Source organism: Bos indicus, chromosome 8 (assembly GCF_029378745.1).
Source record: "Bos indicus isolate NIAB-ARS_2022 breed Sahiwal x Tharparkar chromosome 8, NIAB-ARS_B.indTharparkar_mat_pri_1.0, whole genome shotgun sequence".
Classification (NCBI taxonomy): Eukaryota; Metazoa; Chordata; class Mammalia; order Artiodactyla; family Bovidae; genus Bos; species Bos indicus.
Genome location: NC_091767.1, coordinates 48,902,297 through 48,925,903, shown reverse-complemented (window position 1 = coordinate 48,925,903; position 23,607 = coordinate 48,902,297). Strand labels below are relative to the sequence as shown.

The 23,607-nt window shown below is 39.1% G+C and overlaps 1 protein-coding gene across 1 annotated transcript in view; it reads right to left on the bottom strand.

Moving 5' to 3' along the window:
- TMC1 (transmembrane channel like 1) overlaps positions 1–23,607 on the bottom strand; it is a 153,838-nt gene that overhangs the window by 26,986 nt on the left and 103,245 nt on the right. Inside the window, exons 12-17 of the mRNA XM_070794660.1 lie at positions 20,636–20,778; positions 15,390–15,534; positions 14,591–14,785; positions 11,311–11,490; positions 11,030–11,191; positions 1,529–1,657 (exon numbers count right to left, since the gene is read on the bottom strand). Coding sequence (XP_070650761.1) covers positions 1,529–1,657; positions 11,030–11,191; positions 11,311–11,490; positions 14,591–14,785; positions 15,390–15,534; positions 20,636–20,778 — 954 coding nt within the window. The remainder of the gene's footprint in view (positions 1–1,528; positions 1,658–11,029; positions 11,192–11,310; positions 11,491–14,590; positions 14,786–15,389; positions 15,535–20,635; positions 20,779–23,607) is intronic.

The window sequence follows — 23,607 nt, the reverse complement described above, 5'->3', positions numbered from 1 at the left end:
AGGTAGAGGATCTAGCCTGGAGTCTTAAAAATAGTTCTGAATATAGGACTTGACCAGAAACTAGAAGGCATGAGACAAGAAGAAGACCAGCAGGGAAGAATATCCCTTTACTGGGGAGAAGAGAAACATTAGCTCAAGAATACTAGGGCAGAACTTGACTCCAGGGCACATCCAGGAAGCAAGCAGAGTTCTGTCAGCAGACAGTGTTGCCTTAATGGTGTTGAAATGTGGAGGTTCAACACTGAGTCAGCCAGTCAAAATAACTCCTGCTATGTGACAAGCACAGCTCAAAGCATGAGGTCAAGGCCTCTGTTTTGAGAAAGCTTTCATTCCAACAGAGGGAGACAGATAATAAGCACTTTCAAAACAGAAGATGTCAAGTAGTTATACATTGTATAAAGAAAATAAAACTGTGCTGAAACAGAGAGTGCCTGATGGGCCACCTTAGATTGGAAGGTCAGAGAAAAGCTTGAAGGAGGTGACTTATAAGCTGAGTCCTTAATGATAAGAATCAGTCCCAGCAAATTCTAGGAAACTGCACCCCCAGAGGAAGAACAGCTAGGGCAGATGCAAGGAGCATCTGTGTTTGAGCATAACAAAGAACCCCAATGTTTATAGATTTTACAAAGCAAGAGCAAAAGTGGTAGGAGATGAGTTCAGAGGGAAAAAAGCAGAAGATCACAAAGGGTATCGATAGCCCTGGACAGAGATTCAAATTCATTCTAAATATTTAGAAACCGCTGGAAATATTTGAGCAAATAAGTACTATCAACTCCTCAAGTCCTGTTTCCCAAGATAACAGTTTCATGTGCAAAAGGAGGACACAGAGATGTATGTTCTGCTACCACTCTCAAGCTTTGTAGGGGATCTGGCGTTGAACAAAGACGGGGGTTAATGATGGAATCAACACCAATGGGGCTCAGAGAAACCTGTGCTGTTGCTATGGGGAAGCAAGTCAACTTGCTGGAATTCTACCCCACCACTTACCAGAGCCCTAGCAGCACCCTGGGCCTTTTACAGCCCCCTGCTGTGTCTCTGCTGAGTGCTTATTAGACTGTGAGCTTTATGAAGCAAGCAGCATAATCACTGATGCCTTCATCCCCCAACATACTGCACAGTGATGCACTTGATAAGTGTCCAGGAGTTTGCTTGGTAGAATTCAAAGGAATTAACAGAAAATGTACAGTTGATACTACTCATCTTGCCCTGCTTCTAGAAATGCCAGCAAACTTCATGGGAAGGGTACAGACTGTGGACCCAAGATTTACTGAGTTCACCAGTTTAACATATGGGTTAAAGTCACTGCTTTTGCCATCTATAATTTTACTAGAATCTAATTTTGTTAGACTACTGCAAGCCATGATATTCAAGTCTTATCTCCTTCTGAATCAGAACTGTCCTCATTGGTCTTTGCTTATTGACATCTGAAAGACCATCCTACCTCCTAATTCTTCTTCTTGCACTGTATGTATAAATGATGAGTCACAAAGGAATGATCTGCTAAGAGAAAGATGAATATCACACTTACGTATCCGTATTCCAAATCCCAGCACCAACAGTAGTTGCAAAACCTCACAAAACATGCTCGGAGAAAGTCCCCAATGAGAATTGTGACATAGGTGGTCAGAACATCAGAAACAGTCAGTCGCACAAATTCCTGTTGAAATAGTATGTGTATTAAAACAAGCATTTCTCCCTTCACGTGGTCCTAAGGTTGACATCAAATTTATCATGCTTTCTAAGCAGTATTAACTTGAAACTGCAACTAATGGTAAACTAGTTAAGCATATCGAGCCAGTTAAAAATGTTTCACCCCTATTTTACTAGTTTAAAAATAATTATTTCCTGTGCTCAAACCACTGGATCAAAAGTCTTTTTACTGAGAAACTTTTATAAGCCTGATACAAGAACACAAAACAGGAAAATACTGACAACACAGAAATTTAGCAGTTTAATCTGACAAGCAGCGCTATTTATAAAATTAAAAGACAAACTTGTAAAAAGTACTTGTGGCATATATGATAGAAGACTAGTTTTTCTAACACATTAAAAACTTTTACAAATCAGTGCAATAGATGGGCAATTCAATAAGGAAAAGAATGGCAAATGGCACATATAAAAAATAAGAAAATATACAGTTAATTAAAACATTCAAAAGTACTTAATTCCTTATAAAAATAAAAAAGGATTTAATTCCTTATAAAAATACAGTTGTTATTTACACAGTGATAACTATTTAAAAACCCATGCTCTTCCATATTGATGAGAGTATGGTGAAACAGGCACTGCCATAAACTGATGGGGAAATTAAACTGGTGCATCATTTGGAGTGGTGGGGGCAGGACTTTTGTGAAGATCCATCCCATTGTAAGTGTGTGGAATTTGATCAAGAAAATCCACATCTAGAAATGTATCTTATGGCAAGTGTCAATCTATACATATAATTATGAAAGCATTGTTTCTCCCAGATCAAAACTGGAAACAATTTAATAATACTCAAGGGGAAACAAAAATGGGTGTCAACACAAAAAAATATTGTGAGCTCTTAAAAAACAAATGCCATTGTGATTAACAACATCAGTTCAGTTTAGTCGCTCAGTCGTGTCTGACTCTTTGCGACCCCATGAATCCCAGCATGCCAGGCCTCCCTGTCCATCACCAACTCCGGGAGTTCACTCAGACTCACGTCCATCGAGTCAGTGATGCCATCCAGCCATCTCATCCTCTGTCATCCCCTTCTCCTCCTTCCTCTAATCCCTCCCAGCATCATGGTCTTTTCCAATCAGTCAACTCTTCGCATGAGGTGGCCAAGTATTGGAGTTTCAGCTTTAGCATCAGTCTTTTTTTTCCCCCAGATGTTCAAGCTGTTTTTTTGTTTGTTTGTTTGTTTGTTTTCTTTTTTTTTAATTTTATTTAATTTAACTTTACAATATTGTATTGGTTTTGCCATATATCAAAATGAATCTGCCACAGGTATACATGTGTTCCCCCTGAACACCCAGGACTAATCTCTTCTAGAATGGACTGGTTGGATCTCCCTGCAGTCCAAGGGACTCTCAAGAGTCTTCTCCAACACCACAGTTCAAAAGCATCAATTCTTCGGCGCTCAGCTTTCTTCACAGTCCAACTCTCACATCCATACGTGACAACTGGAAAAACCATAGCCTTGACTAGATGGACCTTTGTTGGCAAAGTAATGTCTCTGCTTTTCAATATGCTATCTAGGTTGGTCATAACTTTTCTTCCAAAGAGTAAGCGTCTTTTAGTTTTATAGCTGCAGTCACCATCTGCAGTGATTTTGGAGCCCAGAAAAATAAAGTCTGACACTGTTTCCACTGTTTCCCCATCTATTTCCAATAAAGTGATGGGACCAGATGCCATGATCTTCGTTTTCTGAATGTTGAGCTTTAAGCCAACTTTTTCACCCTCCTCTTTCACTTTCATCAAGAGGCTTTTTAGTTCCTCTTCACTTTCTGCCATAAGGATGGTGTCATCTGCATATCTGAGGTTATTGATATTTCTCCTGGCAATCTTGATTCCAGCTTGTGCTTCTTCCAGTCCAGCGTTTCTCATGATGTACTCTGCATATAAGTTAAATAAGCAGGGTGACAATATACAGCCTTGAAGTACTCCATTAACAACATAAACATTTACTAAAAACCACTGAATTCTGTACTTTAAAGCCCATGCAACCTTCTCAGATGGCATGCACTGCATTCTTGTAGTGCTTTGTTGACACTATAAAATTGTAAATGTTATCAATTCAGTTCAGTCACTCAGTCATGTCCGACTCTTTGAAACTCAATGGACTACAGCATGCCTACCTCCCCGTCCATCACCAACTCCCAGAGTTTAGTCAAAATCATGTCCATCAAGTCGGTGATGCCACACAATCATCTCATTCTCTGTCATCCCCTTCTCCTCCCAATTCAATCTTTCCCAGAACCAGAGTCTTTTCAACTGAGTCAGTTCTTCGCATGAGGTGGCCAAAGTATTGGAGTTTCAGCTTCAACATCAGACCTTCTGATGAATATTCAGGACTGATTTCCCTTAGGATGGACTAGTTGGATCTCCTTGCAGTCCAAGGGACTCTCAGCAGCCTTCTCCAACACCACAGTTCAAAAGCATCAATTCTTTGGCACTCAGCTTTCTTTATAGTCCAACTCTCACATCCATACATGACCACTGGAAAAACCATAACCTAGACTAAATGGACCTTTTTGGCAAAGTAATGTCTCTGCTTTTTAATATACTGTCTAGGTTGGTCATAATTTTTCTTCCAAGGAGCAAGCGTCTTCTAATTTCATGGCTGCAGTCACCATCTGCAGTGATTTTGGAGCCCCCCAAAATAAAGTTTCTCACTGTTTCCACTGTTTCACCATCTATTTCCCATGAAGTGATGTGACCAGATGGCATGATCTTAGTTTTCTGAATGTTGAGCTTTAAGCCAATTTTTTCACTCTCCTCTTTCACTTTCATCAAGAGGCTCTTTATTTCTTCTTTGCTTTCTGCCATAAATGTGATAACATCTGTATATCTGAGGTTATTGATATTTCTCCCTGCAATCTCCATTCCAGCTTGTGCTTCTTCCAGCCCAGTGTTCCTCATGATGTCCTCTGCATAGAAGTTAAATAAGCAACTGCTTGACGTACTCCTTTTCCTTTTTGAAACCAGTCTGTTGTTCCATGTCCAGTTCTAACTGTTGCTTCCTGACCTGCATACAGATTTCTCAAGAGGCAGGTCAGGTGGTTTGGTATTCCCATCTCTTTCAGAATTTTCCACAGTTTATTGTGATCCAGTCAAAGGCAGAAATTGTCAATAAAGCAGAAATAGATGTTTTTCTGGAACTCTCTTGCTTTTTTGATGATCCACCAGATGCTGGCAATTTGATCTCTGGTTCCTCTGCCTTTTCTAAATCCAGCTTGAACATCTGGAAGTTCACGGTTCACGTATTGTTGAAGCCTGGCTTAGAGAATTTTGAGCATTACTTTACGAGCGTGTGAAATGAGTACAATTGTGTGGTAGTTTGAACATTCTTTGGCATTGCCTTTCTTTGGGATTGGAATGAAAACTGACCTTTTCCAGTCCTGTGGCCACTGCTGAGTTTTCCAAATTTGCTGTCATATTGAGTGCAGCACTTTCACAGCATCATCTTTCAGGATTTGAAATAACTCAACTGGAATTCCATCACTTCTACTAGCTTTGTTTGTAGTGATGCTTCCTAAGGCCCACTTGACTTCACATTCCAAGATGTCTAACTCTAGGTGAGTGATCACACCATCCTGATTACCTGGGTCATGAAGATCTTTATTGTACAGTTCTTCTGTGTATTCTTGCCACCTCTTCTTCGTATCTTCTGCTTCTATTAGGTCCATACCATTTGTGTCCTTTATTTAGCCCATCTTTGCATGAAGTGTTCCCTTGGTATCTCTAGTAATCTTGAAGAGATCTCTAGTCTTTCCTATTCTATTGTTTTTTTCTATTTCTTTACACTGATCACTGAGGAAGTCTTTCTAAGCTCTCCTCGTTATTCTTTGGAACTCTGCATTCAAATGGATATCTTTCCTTTTCACCTTTGCTTTTTGCTTCTCTTCTTTTCACAGTTATTTGTAAGGCCTCCTCAGACAGCCATTTTGCTCTTTTGCATTTCTCTTTCTTGGGGATGGTCTTGATCCCTGTCTCCTGCACAATATCACAAATGTCCGTCCATAGTTCATCAGGCACTCTGTCTATCAGATCTAGTCCCTTAAATCTATTTCTCACTTCCACTGTATAATCATAAGGGATTTGATTTAGGTCATACCTGAATGGTCTAGTGGTTTTCCCTACTTTCTTCAATTTATGTCTGAATTTGGAAATAAGGAGTTCATGATCTGAGCCACAGTCAGCTTCCAGTCTTGTTTTTGCTGACTGTATAGAGCTTTCTCACCTTTGGCTGCAAAGAATATAACCAGTCTGATTTCGGTGTTGACCATCTGGTGATGTCCATGTGTAGAGTCTTCTCTTGTGTTGTTGGAAGAGGGTTTTTGCTATGAACAGTGCGTTCTCTTGGCAAAACTCTATTAGCCATTGCCCTGCTTCATTCTGTATTCCAAGGCCAAATTTACCTGTTACTACAGGTGTTTCTTGACTTCCTACTTTTGCATTCCAGTCCCCTATAATGAAAAGGACATCTTTTTTCAGTGTTAGTTCTAGAAAGTCTTGTAGGCCTTCATAGAGAGATTCAACTTCAGCTTCTTAGCATTACTGGTCAGGGCATAGACTTGGATTACTGTGATATTGAATGGTTTGCCTCGGAAATGAACAGAGATCATTCTGTCACTTTTGAGACTGCATCCAAGTACTACATTTCAGACTATTTTGTTGACTAAGAGGGCTACTTCATTCTTCTAAGGGATTCCTGCCCACAGTAGTAGATATAATGGTCATCTGAGTTAAATTCACCCATTCCAGTCCATTTTAGTTCGCTGATTCTTAGAATGTTGACGTTCACTCTTGCCATCTCCTGTTTGACCACTTCCAATTTGCCTTGATTCATGGACCTAACATTCCAGGTTCCTATGCAATATTGCTCTTTATAACATTGGACCTTGCTTCCATCACCAGTCCCATCCACAACGGGTTATTGTTTTTGCTTTGGCCCCATCCCTTCATTCTTTCTGGAGTTATTTCTCCACCGATCTCCAGTAGCATATTGAGCACCTACCGACCTGGGGAGTTCATCTTTCAGTGTCCTATCTTTTTGCCTTTTCATACTGTTCATGTGGTTCTTAGGGCAAGAACACTGAAGTGGTTTGCCATTCCCTTCTCCAGTGTACCACATTTTGTCAGAACTCTTCACCATGACCTGTCCTTAAATGTTATATATTTATTTAATTAATGGTTTTGTTCTTCCTAAGAGATGGTAATTCTCACAAGGACAAAGAAGAGACCCACTTTTGTTCCCCATTGGACCTCCAGTGTCTAGCACAATGCCCACCACTTAATATGCACTTAATAAACATGGAGTGAGTGATTGAGTAACAGTAAATTCTTGCAGTTATTACTGAACATAACTTTTCTCTTCCCTACTCTTGTTTATTCTTCTTTCCATTCCCCAGGAAACTTGAGTTCAGATTCTAATAATTAGCATCCATTAGTGGCAGGCTATGAGGGATATTTTTAGGTTTCCACCATGAGCTTGAAAAGACTTCCTCAGTAAGAGATAATTTCAGAGTGATTTTGAAGTCCTCCACAAACTCCTAAGCACCCTCATCCCAATGGTTGAAGTCTGATTCTTCCCCTAACCAGTGTCCTAACTTTTACATAAAATAGCAGAAGAGGATTCCAACATTATGTGAAAATATTTATTAACACACCATAGAAGGAATATACTGCTTTATAAGAAAGGAAATTCCCAAAATGGTGGTCCAGCCCACCAAGGGAACATCATTCAGTCCCAGTTCCTAGTGTGCTAGTCAGGATGGAGCATGGCTTCCCTGCAGGCCTTCTGCAGACCACTGCACTCCACACCTCACACTTCACACTCCTGACATGTAGTAATAAAATGCTTGGGAAGCTTTGATCAATAAATCTAAGACTATCATTAACTAGTAGTGTTAGTGTTAGTCTCTCTCAGTTGTGTCTGACTCTTTGCAACCCCATGGACTGTAGCTCATCAGGCTCCTCTGTCCATGGAATTCTCCAGGCAAGAATACTGCAGTGGGTAGCCAGTTCCTTCTCCAGGGGATCTTCCCAACCCAGGGATCAAATCCAGATTTCCCACACTGAAGGCAGATTCTTTACTGTTTGAGCCACCAGGGAAATAATAGAGAAGGCGTATCACAAAGACTATAGATTTTCCATGGCAGGATCCTGGGGAGCATGCACTGATGCTAGTTATGTTTCTGGAGGATGATTTGGCACTGTGGAGGATACAAACTCTGATCAGACTCTGTAGGTCAAATTTGGGTTCCTATCACTGGCTTCCTTTAAGGTCTCCTTTAAGGTCTTCCTTTAAGGTCCCTTTACTTTTCTAAGTTATGGTCTCCTCATCTATAAAACGGGGATAATGATATAACTTGGAGGGCAATTTATTAATAAAAATTCAAAGAGATAATGCCTGGCACACAAGAATTTGATAACTGTGAGCCATTGTTGTCATTATCTTCAGTAGTAGTCTGCTTTCTCTCTGTCCCCAAAATGCAGACCTCAGTATACAGCTTCAAATAGTGATCTCCCAAGAATTGTTCTGCTGCCTACCTATCAAATGCCATTGGAGATGAGACTAAGTGACTACATCTTGAGATTTCCTGGAGACGTAAAGGAGTCACCAAATCCTTATAATCAAAGAGAGCCTGAGTTCCACGGTATCCTTGAAGGAAAACAGAGGAGAGAACATCCACAGAGAAGAAGAGGAAACATCTGGAATGTTCTCAGAGAACAATGAATAATTCTTTGGGATGCATCTCTAGAAGCTGCTGATACTATTTCTTCTGGAATGACTTTGTTTTAAAAGTGCTTAAAATTAATGTTTCCAGGTACATGGATATACCTATTGATCTCTTAAACGCCAGACCTTCCCAGCACTCAGGGTTTTTACATCCCCTGTGTTCTCTTTGCCCCCATGGATCCCACCTCCCTCATCAACATTCTGTTCAGAATCACAGCCCTTCCCTCCTCCAGCTCCCACAAGCTTTCCCACTAGTGCTGCCTGTTCCTTTAAAGAAAGGAAGGTGAAACAGAAAAGGGAAGCCCAACTACAAACAGCAGTCAGAAAAGATAATGAAGCAAAGAAAACCACTAGGGACAGGATCTTAAAAAAAGAAAAAGACAAGCAGCATGGTACAGGGGCTCCAAGAAGAATAATTAAATAAATATTTTTTATTTATTTTAATTCAGGATGCAGAGGACTATCCTAGAAGATTCTGAATAATCAGAAAGATGTTTTCTAGATTACATTGACATTCATGTCTAATTAGTTGCTGCTTCCTCTTCAGAAGTGAGCAGCTTCCACCTTATTCTTTACAGTTAGTTCTATTAATCCTGTTTAATTCAGGTGTTTTCTTGGTAAAGAATACGTTTCTTAGCCCTCATGCCAGTCTGCATTCTGGGATGTCTATTAAGAGAATGTCTCAAACTCTTTGAGTCTGTGAAAACTACTTTTTTTTTTTTTTCATTTCTCTCAACTTTTGCTGAAGATTTAGGGGACAGCTTAGAAGTGATAAAAAAAGACTCAGTAAAAACAGGCTCATGGCCCCCTTCCTTCACTTTTAAAGAGCATCACTCCAACCTCTGTTTCCACTGTCACATCCAGTTTTTCTCACTCTTGCCTCCCATGTATAAGCATGTTGCGATTTTGTTAGGCTCACCTATATAATCCAGGATACTTTTCCTATCCCCAGATATTTAGCTTACTCACATTGGTAAAGTCCATTTTGCTATGTAAGGTAACATATTCACAATTTCTAGGAATTAGAACATGGACATTTTGGAGTAGCTTTTATTCTGTCTACCACACCATGTATCACAAATTTCTCTCTACCAAGTGCAGGCAGTTTTCCTTTCATTTATTACTTCATACACTGTATGATCCTATACACATGTATAAAACATGGATGTCTGAAAACTGAGAATTTAATAACATGTAACTGGAAAAGGAAGGCCTATCTGGTCCCTGAAAGCTTAAAAAATAGAGTCCTTATTTATACTCTTCAGACTTGGTTCTCAATGATGTCTGTCTAGCATTATACACATTTTCCTTATTTTTTTCCACAGTTGAAATCACAGATGAGTTGCTTAAGTCAGATGAGTATCTGAAGCTAAGGACATCATATCTATATTTGTTTAAATTAGTTTTATAAAACTAATGCTAATTTTCAATTTTCCATTTATCATACAAAATGTATACAAATAATAATATGAATAATTAAAAACTAAAAAAAGATATATTCAAATAATTTCCCAAAGATTACATTACTACTGAAACTGAGCTGTTGTCTGACAGAAGCACTGTGACATGTCTTTAAATGTCTATTCACCATAGTCCAAAATCAGTTTATGAAATGCACATGAGGAATGTCAATTCTAATGAGATAAAAGTAAAGGCATTTCAAAATATAAATTGGATTTGTATAGATATAAGAGACCTGAAGTAGGTTTTTGTTTTTGTTTGGTTTGGTTTCCCTTTATTGAACAGAAAGCCATAGGAAACACTATTTCTTTTATCTGCTAAAATACCATTAGTCTTGGACTGGGGTCATTTACACAGTCATCTGAGAACAACAAACCTAAAATAGCAGTTCCTTTCATGCTTAAGGGGCAATTATTTGACAAAACTCAACATTATTGAAATAAACTTTAGTGTATGCTCCCAAATGAACTTTTCCTCTTCTTTTATAGAAAACAGGTAACACTAACTAGAGTGCCATTTAAATATTTGCTTGGGCCTAGGTGCTAAATCTGGGTGCTTTATTATAATATATATAGAAAATATCTCCTCAGGCCATTTTAAAACATTCTTCCTTTATATGCTACCAAACTGTGGTGTTGGAGAAGACTCTTGCAAGTCCCTTGGACTGCAAGGAGATCCAACCAGTCCATCCTAAAGGAAATCAGTCCTGGGTGTTCATTGGAAGGACTGATGTTGAAGCTGAAACTCCAATACTTTGGCCACCTGACGCGAAGAGCTGACTCATTTGAAAAGACCCTGATGCTGGGAAAGATTGAAGGCAGGAGGAGAAGGGGATGAGAGAGGATGAGATGGTTGGATGGCATCACTGACTCAATGGACATGGGCTTGGGTGGACTCCAGGAGTTGGTGATGGACAGGGAGGCCTGGCGTAAATGGACTACTTACCTGAATGGATGCTTGTGACGACTGCAAGAGTTAATATATGTGAAATTCACAGCCAGCATATAGTGAGCAGTCAGTAAGTCTTAGCAATTTTCATTAATAAGCAATATAAACCAGGTCACACTTACAGAAGAAATTTCTACTCTGCTCCTTTTTAATCCAATAATTGTTATGCACTCCTGTGTGTGACATTACCTGCCCCACCATTGTTTCCCAGCAGGGTCCTCGAGGTACATCTGCAGGGTGCACAAAAAAGGGTGGCCCAGTGGTATTTCCAGCAAGGGAAGCATTGTAGGCCTTGATCATGTTGGCTTCCCATAGGGTAATATTGGCCTTTACTAGCTTCTCCTCTTCAATCTAGAAAGGAGAGTATTGGAAAGAAAACTGAAACAGATTTCAAAGGCATTTCTGGCAATCTTGAGACTGGGAATGTAACAATGTGCTGATGGCAAGGACAATCCAGACACAAGATTTACCTTGTTGTTAATCTCATCCATCAGGGCAAGAATAAATACATACAGGTTGCCTAAAAGAAGAGCAAAAATGCGTCCCAGTAGCCATTTCAGAGCAATGAGCGGATGGTAGTCTTCCAATTCAGCAAATAAGTCAAATAGTGTTGGACAGAACATGCCCAGGAGGGACATGACCATGTTCATCTATAAGAAGACACAAGGGTGAACCAAGTTGATGGTGTTTAAAAATTATTATTGTTTTCTTCCAAATTTGCAAGATTCCAACTAGATTCCTTTGATATTCTATAAGACTAAAAATTATTTCATGCATTTTTAAAATTTGATCTTAATACAATAGGGACCATATTCAACTCACACTTTTAAGATGTACATGTGCACGAGTTTGTGGACATGCCAGTAATAATAGTCTGTTTCCTAGCATATGAGGGATGTGATTTACTTTACTTTTTATGCAGATAATATGTTGGTCTACATGGTACCAATTCTGCACTTCACAACAAGATTTCCAAAGAAAATGAAAAATTGTCTGCTTGAGGAATGGGTTCAAATAGGAAATACTAATTTGACAATCATCAACATATAGGCTAGTTTAATCAACTAGAATGGATGAATTCCTTGAGATGGGCTCAGGACTACTGAGTTAGGGGGAACACAAATTGTTAGGGGCAAAAAGAAAGAAAATGGAATAGATTTTATCAAAGAAAACAGAGAGGACATTCAGAAAATATAAAAGGAGAATACATGGCATAATGTCATCAAAGCCAAGGCAGAACAGTTTCAGAAATGAAGGACTGACTTATAGTGCCAAAAGTAAGAAAAGTATGAAAGACAGAGAGAATGAAAATATGACAAGCTGGAAATTTGTGGTCCATATCTCCAGATTGATTGACACACTTATGAATATATTATTAGGGTAAATTAAGCATGTGCCACATTTATAATAGGGGAGAAAAACCTTTAAATAAAAATTTAAAAAAGGTTCCAGTTGGCACTGGCAATTTCTTTGCCTGAATATCTGGCTCAAATTGTCACTTCTGTGAGTTCCCTTTTCCCCTGGTGAACTCCATGTTTTGAATGATTAGAACTACCAGGCTATATTTAGAAAATAATTATCAATATTTTTTTTTGCTTTTGACTAAGAACATTATATAAGTATGACTAGCGGGAGCTAAAAGTCAGCATGATGTATATAAACTCAGCATAATATAATTTCAGCCTAAAGTAAAAACTTTGAAGAGCCTATGCAGTCTAAGGTAAGTTTGAATTGTTTCATCAAATTTGTAAAGTTTTTCATGAATCTGCATTATTACCTTTGTTGGCCCCTAGAATCAGGGGTCCCCTAAGATGGATGTTTTTTAATCCACCTGGGCTGGAGGAAGCACAAGCTGGAATCAAGATTGCTGGCAGAAATATCAATAACCTCAGATATGCAGATGACACCACCCTTATGGCAGAAAGCAAAGAAGAACTAAAGAGCCTCTTGATGAAAGTGAAAGAGGAGAGTGGAAAAGTTGGCTTAAAGCTCAACATTCAGAAAACTAAGATCATGGCATCCAGTCCCATCACTGCATGGCAAATAGATGGGGAAACAGTGGAAACAGTGGCTGACTTTATATTTTTGGGCTCCAAAATCACAGCAGATGGTGATTGCAGCCATGAAATCAAAAGACACTTACTCCTTGGAAGGAAAGTTATGACCAACCTAGACAGCATATTAAAAAGCAAAGACATTACTTTGTCAACAAAGGTCCATCTAGTCAAGGTTATGGTTTTTCCAGTAGTCATGTATGGATGTGAGAGTTGGACTATAAAGAAAGCTGAGTGCCGAAGAATTGATGCTTTTAAACTATGGTGTTGGAGAAGACTCTTGAGAGTCCCTTGGACTGCAGGGAGATCCAACCAGTCCATGCTAAAGGAAATCAGTCCTGGGTGTTCATTGGAAGGACTGATGTTGAAGCTGAAACTCCAATGTTTTGGCCACCTGATGCAAAGAGCTGACTCATTTGAAAAGACCCTGATGTTGGGAAAGATTGAAGGCAGGAGGAGAAGGGGATGACAGAAGATGAGATGGTTGGATGGCATCACCAACTCAATGGTCATGAGTTTGGATAATCTCCGGGAGTTGGTGATGGACAGGGAGGCCTGGCGTGCTGCGATTCATGGGGTCGCAAAGAGTCGGACACGACTGAGCGACTGAACGGAACTGAACTGAACTGATGAAATATCTGTCTTCATAGTCTCTTAAGTGTATGATCTCCCATCTTCAGCATTATTGCTTCTGAAATACCTAGAATGTTTTTGTTTGGAACCTTCTGTTTTAAGTGTGTTATACCATTTTCTGTCCAAGATTTTTCTAGGAAATTCTATGCTTATGAATACTTTCTTAATCTGTTTGGCCTATAAAGCTTTGCAGAAGTTTCAGTACTGTAAATCTACACTTCCCACTGCTTAAATCTTCATATTCTTTGAGAACTCCAGTTCAAAATGATGTCAGATTGTATTATGGAACATTTTATGAAAGGGAACAGTCCCAAGAAACAACACATGACCAATGATCTCCTGATTCTACATGTCTATTTCTGACCTCTTTTCTTGGACCTGCTAAATGGGCAGATACCCTGAAGACAAATCACAATGATAATATTTAATTTCTGGCAAAGATCTGGCCTTCCTCATTTAACTAGCTTTTGGAGGGGGAGGTAATAAGGTAGGGGGACAAGGAGTTGGAGTAGTTAGGCTGCTATAGAGAGGCCCGGTTTTGCCCAAAGTATGGGAGGCAATCTGAATGTTTCCAATGAGATTAATATAAGAACCCAGGGCTTTATCATCCCCATTTCAAAGAATTCAGGCAACAAGTGGATTTTTCAAAGACAGAAGCAAGATCTACAGAAAGCATAAAATAGGGTCATGGAAAGAGTGTTGGGCTTGAAATCAAAATTCTTAAATTTTAACTCTCATTGTTCTCCTTGGTTCTGTGACCATGAACACATCACCTAACCTGAGATTCATTATCTCTGTCTATAAAACATACCGGTTGGAATATATGTGTTCTAATCTCTCTTCCAACTCTGCCTAATGTCATAAAGTAAGAAACAGACACACATTAGACAGATGTGGAAATAAGGCTGGAATAAAGAACTGTGTGCCAAGGCTGGTTCACTCTCAGGGCAAGATGACAGGGGTAGGTAAAAAGTGGCTGCATTTTATGTTCCAGCACTGAAACACAACCCACAAAACCTTAAATGTCAGATGCTAAGCACATAAAAAACACGCAGAGACGAACTTCATTTTTTTCCCACCACCCAAGGGTGTCAGGATCTTGCTGCGCAAATTCCTGGGATCGCTTCACAGCCCAAAAGATGAGGTATCCACTCCCGCCAAGTGTTAGAAACACGAAGAAGTTAGCAAGAAACCTCAGGAATCTGATCAAGTGGATGTTTTCTTCTACTTGGGCTGCTCTTTCTTCTATTATAGCTTCCTGTATCCAAGGAAAACAGGAAAAAAAAATTATCTGATTTACAAAAAATATCATGAACTTAGGAATTATTTTCACAAACATTAGAATGTGAGGAATGAAAATGTAAACTAAATCTGGGATTCCACAAACCAGGTGAATATTGCCAGCAAGTAAGAAAATGTAAGAGAAAAAAGGAAGAATTCTTACAAAGTCTGGTTGATCTAATATTAAGACAGTCTTCATTCTAAAGTCTCTTCTAGTATGGCTTTTTAAAATAATTACAAAATAATACTTTAGAGTTATTTTAAATATTGAGCTGATGTATTCCTATAAATAATAAGTTAGCATAGTTCTATTATTTAAAATATCTGATTCTGATTACAAATGGTTAGCTATTCCAAGCCAATGGTGTTTTATTACCAAATTTAGAGAGAAATAGTGCTGTCACCAGCCATCAATCATTTTCCAGTCATATTCAGAACCCTGCCCAGATCCTGGTAGGAAGAAATGATGAGTTAATCTTTCTTTTAATTGTCAAGATACTTGGCTACACATACCATTTGGAATGATTCCAATTTTACTTTTACAAATACCAAGAAAAGTCTCTTGAAGTTGTTATCTTTACCTTAAAGTTCATTGTGATAGAATTGAATTTGTTGTCTGCTGTTTCAGGGTTGCCAATAAGGTAGTCCCAGCTAGTGAACACCTTCCAGCTAAAGTTGAAAGTGTTATCATCACCACCTCCATCATCACCAATATTTTTGGTCATCCTATGCAAACAGGAGGTTTAATCCAGCAGCCAGAATACAAGCAGAAAGGGAGAGATTAGGGAATAGCAAGACATCATAATTTTAGGGATATTGGAGAAGCAGTATCTAAAAGACATATACTTTCAATTAAGTTTGTTCTAATAACCAGAAAAGTTTGTTTTAAAAAAAAATTGGTTTGTTTTAATTTTTTAAACTTCATTTCTAGGCTTTCAAGATTAGAAAACTACTAAGCATTGACGGTTTTAACAATTAATTTATAGGTTATATAAAAATAGTTCTTTATTTGTTTTCCTAAACTGTTTTCTTAGGGTCATATACTGTACTCTGAACCTTTTATGGGACAAGGATCTCTTTAGAAATCTGATGAAAACCAATGGACCCCTACCCAGGGAGAAAATATGTACAGGCTCTAAAACAATTGTACACAATTTTAGTTGGTTTACAGTTGAAAGCCTAGGAATAGATTAACCCAGTTCAGATCAGGAAACTTCTTTATAGGTTTTAAGTCCTCTAAGAATCTCCTCCCAAAGAGTGATTACACTGAATGCATGAAAGTTTTCCATACTCTACAACTCTTGACCAAAAATCAAGATTTTTATACAACTTTAATGCCAAGTGGTTACATATATTCTAATAATTTATGTTAAAAAATTTTTTTTTTGCTTGGACCATTTAAAATACATTTACTTAAAGGTTTATTTCAGTGCTTAAAAATCTATATCCTACTTACTTCACTTCCTTGTTTCCCCTACCACCATAAATAGCAAAATTAAAATTTTATATGATATATATTACAGAATGGTCCTATAAGGTTTTGGTTTTTTACAGTGCTATGGAATTAAAAAAGAAAGGACAATGAGGACATAAAGATGACATTATAATTTGGCAGACATCTCTCAGGTCATCTGAATTCCACCACTGTTAGTCCTATCTCTTACAGAGGTTTATATATTTCAAATGGGCTCATGTGTTTGAAAAATAACTAAAAATAATTATTACTTACCTCAGTCTACCACTTTACCCTCTGCAAATGGTATTTATGTGTATTATCATATTTGTCCTTCTCAAAAACTTAAAGAGGGGTCAAGGTAGTTGATATTGTTCTCTGTTATAGATGAGGAAGCTGAAGGGTAAAATTATGAAGTGATTTCCTGGATGTAATTCAGAAGTAAACCACAGGGGTGGGTCAAGAGCTTGGGTTTTCTGACTTCACTCTAGTACCCAAGCTAGGACACCATGAGATATGTTGAACCATACAAGACGCCTTTTTGTAGGTCAAAAAGTATTGAAATCAAACATTCCTAATGATTTAACCTAGGGAGAAAATTATTTTTTTTACTAAGATGCCATCATTCCTTTTGTGCATAGTCATTGAGCAAAGGGCAGAGCCTCAGGTAAAACTGACCACTTGACAGATGATTTTGCATGGACCTTTATCACTGGCAAGATTCTATACCTGTAGTCAGCCTCCCGGAGAAGGGAGCTCAAGCTTGACAAGTAAACTGGGAACATCTAGCATGTGAGAATTGTCAAGAAAGGGAGTAGAATGCTAAACACATAAGGAAGGATACTGAAGACAAACTCTACTAACAACACATTTTTATTCAGATGGCCCTGACAGCTATAAAATGTTCCATGTACAGCTCCACCCCTTGGTTGCAGAGAAAAAATAAAGTGTGCATACTTAAACAAAAATTCTTCCTTTTTCAAGGGGGCTATAGTTTTTAACAACTGTATCTCAAGCTATCTCAACATATAATTTGCAAGGACGGAAGGAGTGGAGGAAGAACGAGTGACCAATCATCTTGCTTTGTTAGGGACTGAGTCGTTACCCAGGACAAAAGACTTTTAGTGCTAAAGCCGATGGAGTCCTGGGTCAACAAAGTTAGCCATCCTATCTTAAAATTTCAAAGTACTTTCTTGTATATCTATCTAATATTCCTTCCAATTTCCCCATTGGTGTTGGTTTAGTTGCTAAGTCTTGTCCAACTCTTGTGATCCCATGGACTGTAGCCCACCAGGGTCCTCTGTCCAAGGGATTCTCCAGGCAAGAATACTGGAGTGGTTTGCCATTTCCTTCTCCAGGGGATCTTCCCAATCTTGGGATCAAACCTGGGTCTCCTGCACTGCAGGCAGATTCTTTACTGACTGAGCTACCAGGGAAGCCAATTTCCCCATTAATTAATCAAAACATGTATCTGCTTCCCTTTTATGGATGAGGACTCTGCGATAAACAGTATGAGCAAGAGGACAAAATCCCTCAGTTGCCTGATTGATTTTAAGTACTCAGTTTTAGTTTCACTTGATTTGAGGCATGTATCCCATAAAGCCACTCATGTTTATTCCAAGAATGCATTTGTTTGGCACTGGTGGGGGACAGGGGGAGAGATGATAAAGGATTCTGTGCAATCACTTATATCCCACCAATTGTTTTTCTACTAAGCTCTGCCCCCAGGGCTAGGAGCAGCTAGGAGTCATAAATGGCTTTGGAACTGTCTTGCCATAAAGGCCAATGAACTTAAACCACTTGCCAATCATGTATTGAACAACCAAAGGTCCCCTGCCAGAGGGAGGAACCACAATCAAGCTGGTTTAGGTGGTATAACATGGATGACTTTGAGGGCGAAATGTGGAACTGGTGCCCTGCAAGTATCCTAAATGGTGTCTTTGAGTTAATTCGAAATAGCTTCCATTTCCTGGAAAGCTGCACTAGCTAGTAAGTTTGCCATCAGCAATATATGGTTACTGAGCACTTAAAATGTAACTGGTGTTTCAAAGACTTAGTATCAAAAATAAACAGAGAATATCTCAATAATAATTTTAGATTGATTATATGTTGAAGGAACTGTTTTGATATATAGAGTTAAATAAAATATATTATTAAAATATATATTCTACCTATGTATTTGTTTAGGATAGCTGCCAGAATATTTAAATTACATGTCCCTTGTCTTATATTTCTTTACATAATGCTATTCTAGATGCTTTATACTCATCTGCCAGAAGTTATAATAAAGTTACAAATCTATTAATGTACAACTACATAACCATGCATAACTACTTTATGAGGGCTATCATATGGCCTCACTTGCTATCATGCTGGCTTTGTTTGGTTTATCAGTAAGCCTATGAATCATAATCCTAATAAAACAGTTAAATTAGCATATGCTAGCCATGTTCTAAGTGCTTTTACTGTATTAACTCATATTGTCCTCATAGCCATCCTAAGGTGTTATTACACATCTATCAGAAATAGGAAAGGGTTTCCATGGTAGCTCAGCTGCTAAAGAATCTGCCTGCAATGCAAGAAACCCTGGTTTGATTCCTGGGTTGGGAATATCCCCTGGAGAAGGGATAGGCTACCCACTCCAGTATTCATGGGCTTCCCTGGTGGCTCAAACAGTAAAGAATCTGCCTACATGGTGGGAGACCTGGGTTTGATATCTGGGTTGGAAAGATCCCCTGGAGGAGGGCATGGCAACCTACTCCAGTATTCTTGCCTGGACAAGAATTCATCTCTCCTTGGACAGAGAAGCCTGGCAGGCTACAGTCCATGGAGTCACAAAGAGTCAGACACGACTGAACGACCAAGTCACTAAGCACAGCACAGAAACAGGAAAACAGAGCAGTTGAACAATTTGTCAACGTTCTTTTATAATGGGCTAGAGCTGGTATTTGAATTCATGAAGAATGGCTCCTGCTAACCCACTCCAGTATTCTTGCCTGGAGAATCCCATGGACAGAGGAGCGTGGCAGGCTACTGTCCACAGGATCCTAAGAGTTGGACACAACTTAATGACTAAACCACCACCAGAATGGCTCAAGAGACCACTAGAGTATATAGCCTCTGCAGAGTCACTAAAAGCTGAGGAATTGGACATCCGTAAACATGCTTCCTCAGGGAAAATGGAGACTAAAGGACCAATTTGAAATGACACTCACAAGGCCTGTGTGATGTAACTGATACCCCTGACTTTAATCCTGCCAAATCTAAATGGCTAAAAGACTAGAAATATGTTAGATTTTTTGGAATGAGGTACTATTTTAGCAGGTAGACAGTTATTTTACATACTTAGGCTCTCTGATTACACTTGGACAAGTAGATAGAGATTTTGGATACAGGGTCTCCATTAAGGCCTTTTTCAAGTTCTGAAAGGGCTTAAAAATCTAAATGTGATAGTTTTTCTGGAGGAACCAATAAGTTTGGCAGGGACAGGACACAAAGCATGTTTCAGACTGCTCCAGAGAGCTCCTGCTGAAGAGGACTTGGACCTTCAAGTAAAGGTCTTCCCTGCAATGAAGCAAAAGCTCAGTTTACCTTGTGCATGGTTAAATAAAAGGAAGACTTCATTGAGATGTTTCAACACTTCTGCTAAACTGGTTCAGAAAATTAGCTAAAAGTTGGGTTATTCATAACCCTAAATGACTGTGTGAGGTTTCTGCAGTGTCTTCAAGTGAGGTTTTAACAATATATTTCAAACAAGGGGAAAAAATAAGCTGCAGTTTCATCAGTTCCCCCAATGAAATTCTTTCCCATGCTCTAATAAATCCTCTTCCAAGATAAAATATGATTACACAGTTGATCATGATGATCTCGTTGAGGGCCATTTGTTTGCGCTGTCTTACACAGCTGAAATTTTTCGGATGAGTGATTATTCTGCTTTTTTGTGGGGTTTTTGTGTTGTTTTTTAATGAACAGAGAACAACAGATTCTGCCTATTGAGCTGATCCTGCAAGTCACAAACCTCTCTGCACACTAAAAGAGGGGTCAGCAGCTGTTTTCCTGTCTTGTTTGCAACACTGACTTACACCTTAAAATACAAAAGAGCACAATTTTAAAATATGCTTAACCACAGAATAGGTACACAACCATCACTCTGACCCAGTGATATGATCAAAGGCTTGCCCTTATTTTCAATCCTTTTGCGTGGGAAATGTAATAGTCTAACATTAGTACAGGTATTAAAACCACATTTTATCTTTTATATACTCTGCATTCTCTAGACATGAAGCAGAAAAAAAAAAATACAATTCCCAGATTAACTTTCCCATTTGATTCCAGCAATCATTGCTTGCTTCCCAGGAGATCAATGAAACTTACGCTTTAAGGACAACCAGAAAACTGTATCCAATGCACATGATCCCCACGAGAAAATAGGAGAGTGGCAGTCTGAAATTCATCCATCCAATTGTTCGTTTATTGTCGTAATAGCCATAAAAGAGGACGGAATATTGAGCCAAGCCCTAAAATCCAAAAACAAAGCCGTTTAACAGATGCTGTGAAGAGCAACTCAAAGAAAAAAGATCGACTTCTAAGAAGAATAACAAAATGACATTAATTCTCAAACTTGGGAGATGGCTCTGACATGAGCCCTATTGTTTTGTTTCATGGAGTGACTGTTTCAGCTGCCACATGGACTGACAGCCTCTTGGTTTACTTGAAATTCAGGGACTTCTAAATAGATCAGATTTTTAACCAAATATAGGCTTGCTCAGCTGTGGAGCCATTACCGTGAAATGCCCATTGATTGAAACATCAAAACACACTTCATGGTGTCATTAGATTTACAATTTTAAGAGCTTGCTTAATATTGGGGGGAAATCTGAAATGTGCTTCCTCAAAGTTTCATGGCAGGTTTCCACTTTCAGTCACCTAAGCCACAGTCAGATTTGTTCTCCATAAGGTACAGAGGCCATGTCTCAGCTCATACTTAGAAAAAACAAGGAGCAGATGAGATGACATTGGAACCAATATATACAACCTTCTATTCATCAAGATTATTATCCCCAAATGAGCATGTTTATTCATACAACTACATGCTCTTTCCCAAAAAGTATCTGCCAGGGTTGGCATCACTGTCTTCCAAAGCCAATTAGGTAACTGCTCTCTGTACATAGAACATGGCATATTTTGATGCTGTTTCCCTTATAATATTCTTCCTCTTTCTCTCCTCTCATTCACTGTGTTCTTCACTCTTAGTTTGGAGGCATTGTTTCTGTATTACTATGCATCTACTTCCCCCTTTTCTCTTCAATTTCATCTCTTTGGCAATAATTTAAAACTTCTATGCTTTGTGAAGTGAGAGGATAATTGCAGTAATAATATCAATCAATAAATTTGACTGAGCAGGGACTTCCCTGGTGGCACAGTGGATAAGAATTGCCTGCCCGTGCAGGGGACATGGATTTGATCCCTGCTCTGGGAAAACTACACATGCCATGGAGCAACTAATCTAGGGGCCAAAACTACTGAGCCTAGAGCTCCCCAGCAAGAGAGGCCACCACAATGAGAAGCCCCCACACCACAACAAAGGCAAAATATAGCCAAAAACAATAAATAAAATAAATAAATCCTTTTTTAAAATAAATAAAAATAAACCTTATTGAGCAGTTAGAGTTTGCTGAATACTTCATCTTACAGAATCCTCACAAGCACCCTCTTGAAGTGGCTCCTGTTAGGGGCAATCATTTTCCTCCAGTTTTGTTACTGTCCACATAGAGAAGACCCATGAGTGCAACACTCCCAGCCTCTCTCCACTGCCTCATACTAGCTCCAGGGAGGAGAACCTCATCTGATAGTAGAGCATGGCTGAGGAATGGGGACAAGCTGGGGCACCACTCTTCCTCCTCCTTTGAGATCACCCTCTGTGTTCTGTCCCTGTGAGGGGTACCCTGTCCTGGTCTAGGACAGCTGGATAAGACAGTCTGTTCTGAAGCTCACTTGCCCATGAAAAGATGCACATTCTTCAATATCCCAGCTTTAACAATGGTAAACGTAACATGTTGACCTCCATCTGTCTGTTTGTCTTGTTTCTGGTGAGCTCACAACCTGAGTTGACAACACACGTGGTATTATTTACCATGACTCTCCCCCTGCAAAAAGACACTATAGCTTTATATCTACTTTGCTGATGAAGAAACTGAGTTTTAGAGCAGTTAAGTTACTTGTCCATGTTCACGCAGCTAGTAAGCAACAGTCTGAACCTGAACTGGGTCTAATTTTAAATCTGTATACTTAACCACTGTGCTATACTGCTTCTCCTATGTTCTCTTTTCCTACCAGGTCTTGCATCATACTAATGTCTTATTTATCCAGGAAAACAAAGAAACTGAAGCCCCAGGACCCCTGGATTGATTCAGAGTGGTTCCAGGATCCCTGGACACTCCTTTTGAAAAGATTTCAAAGGGCCTCATCCCCATCCTCGAAGGGCCTCATTCTCACATGTATAAACATTACAAGCTGACTTCTTTTTCTAACTCACAACAACAGTACTGGGATTAAAAGCCACCTTCAAAACAACATAAAAGGAGAAAGGAGATATGTAGCAAACATCTGGTGAGCTTGTTAGGTTAGCACAATAGCTATCAAGGCAGCTAACTCATCTGGCATATGTATTATTCAGTATATGTTCAATGGTGGCACTACATAAATATTAGATCACAACCAAAGTGGGTAAGGTCCCTTTTTTTGGAATCCTGATTATTTCACAAAGGTTTCTTCAGTTGGCCTATTTCTACCTATGCAGTGAAGCATGTAAATGAAAGAGGAGGTACTATTGAAGAACACAATTTTTAAAAGCTTTATCCAGTCCCTCTCAGTAGCACATCGAGGGGTGGTTTTAAAAACACTGAAAGGCTTAAAAGAGGATTTCCCCTTCCCTTCCACCCTGTGGGCCCACCACAAGCCATACGTCATTCCCTTTCCCTTAAAACTCCAACAGCAGACATCTGGAAGTGACTAAAATAGCGATGACTCCTAGCCTAGCCAAGGTTCCATTCGGTTTCCATGTCAGCACACATGGCTTTTCCTGTGGGAACACTCTTCCATCCCCAAATCTGTGACAGAGAAACTACAGTCAGAGCCAAGTTTCAAATGAGCACAGAAAATTCTTGTCCAATTCTGGGTTCCATGCTTGCACATCATCTACTAAGTCTCTAATTTCGGTCTGAACGCTATGCTGCATAGTCTAGTGCATAGTCACCGACACACATCTATGAGAATGTTATGATGTTTTGATGATGTGGTCACAGGTAATCATGTACTTATTTATCTAACTAACTTTTAATGAGCAC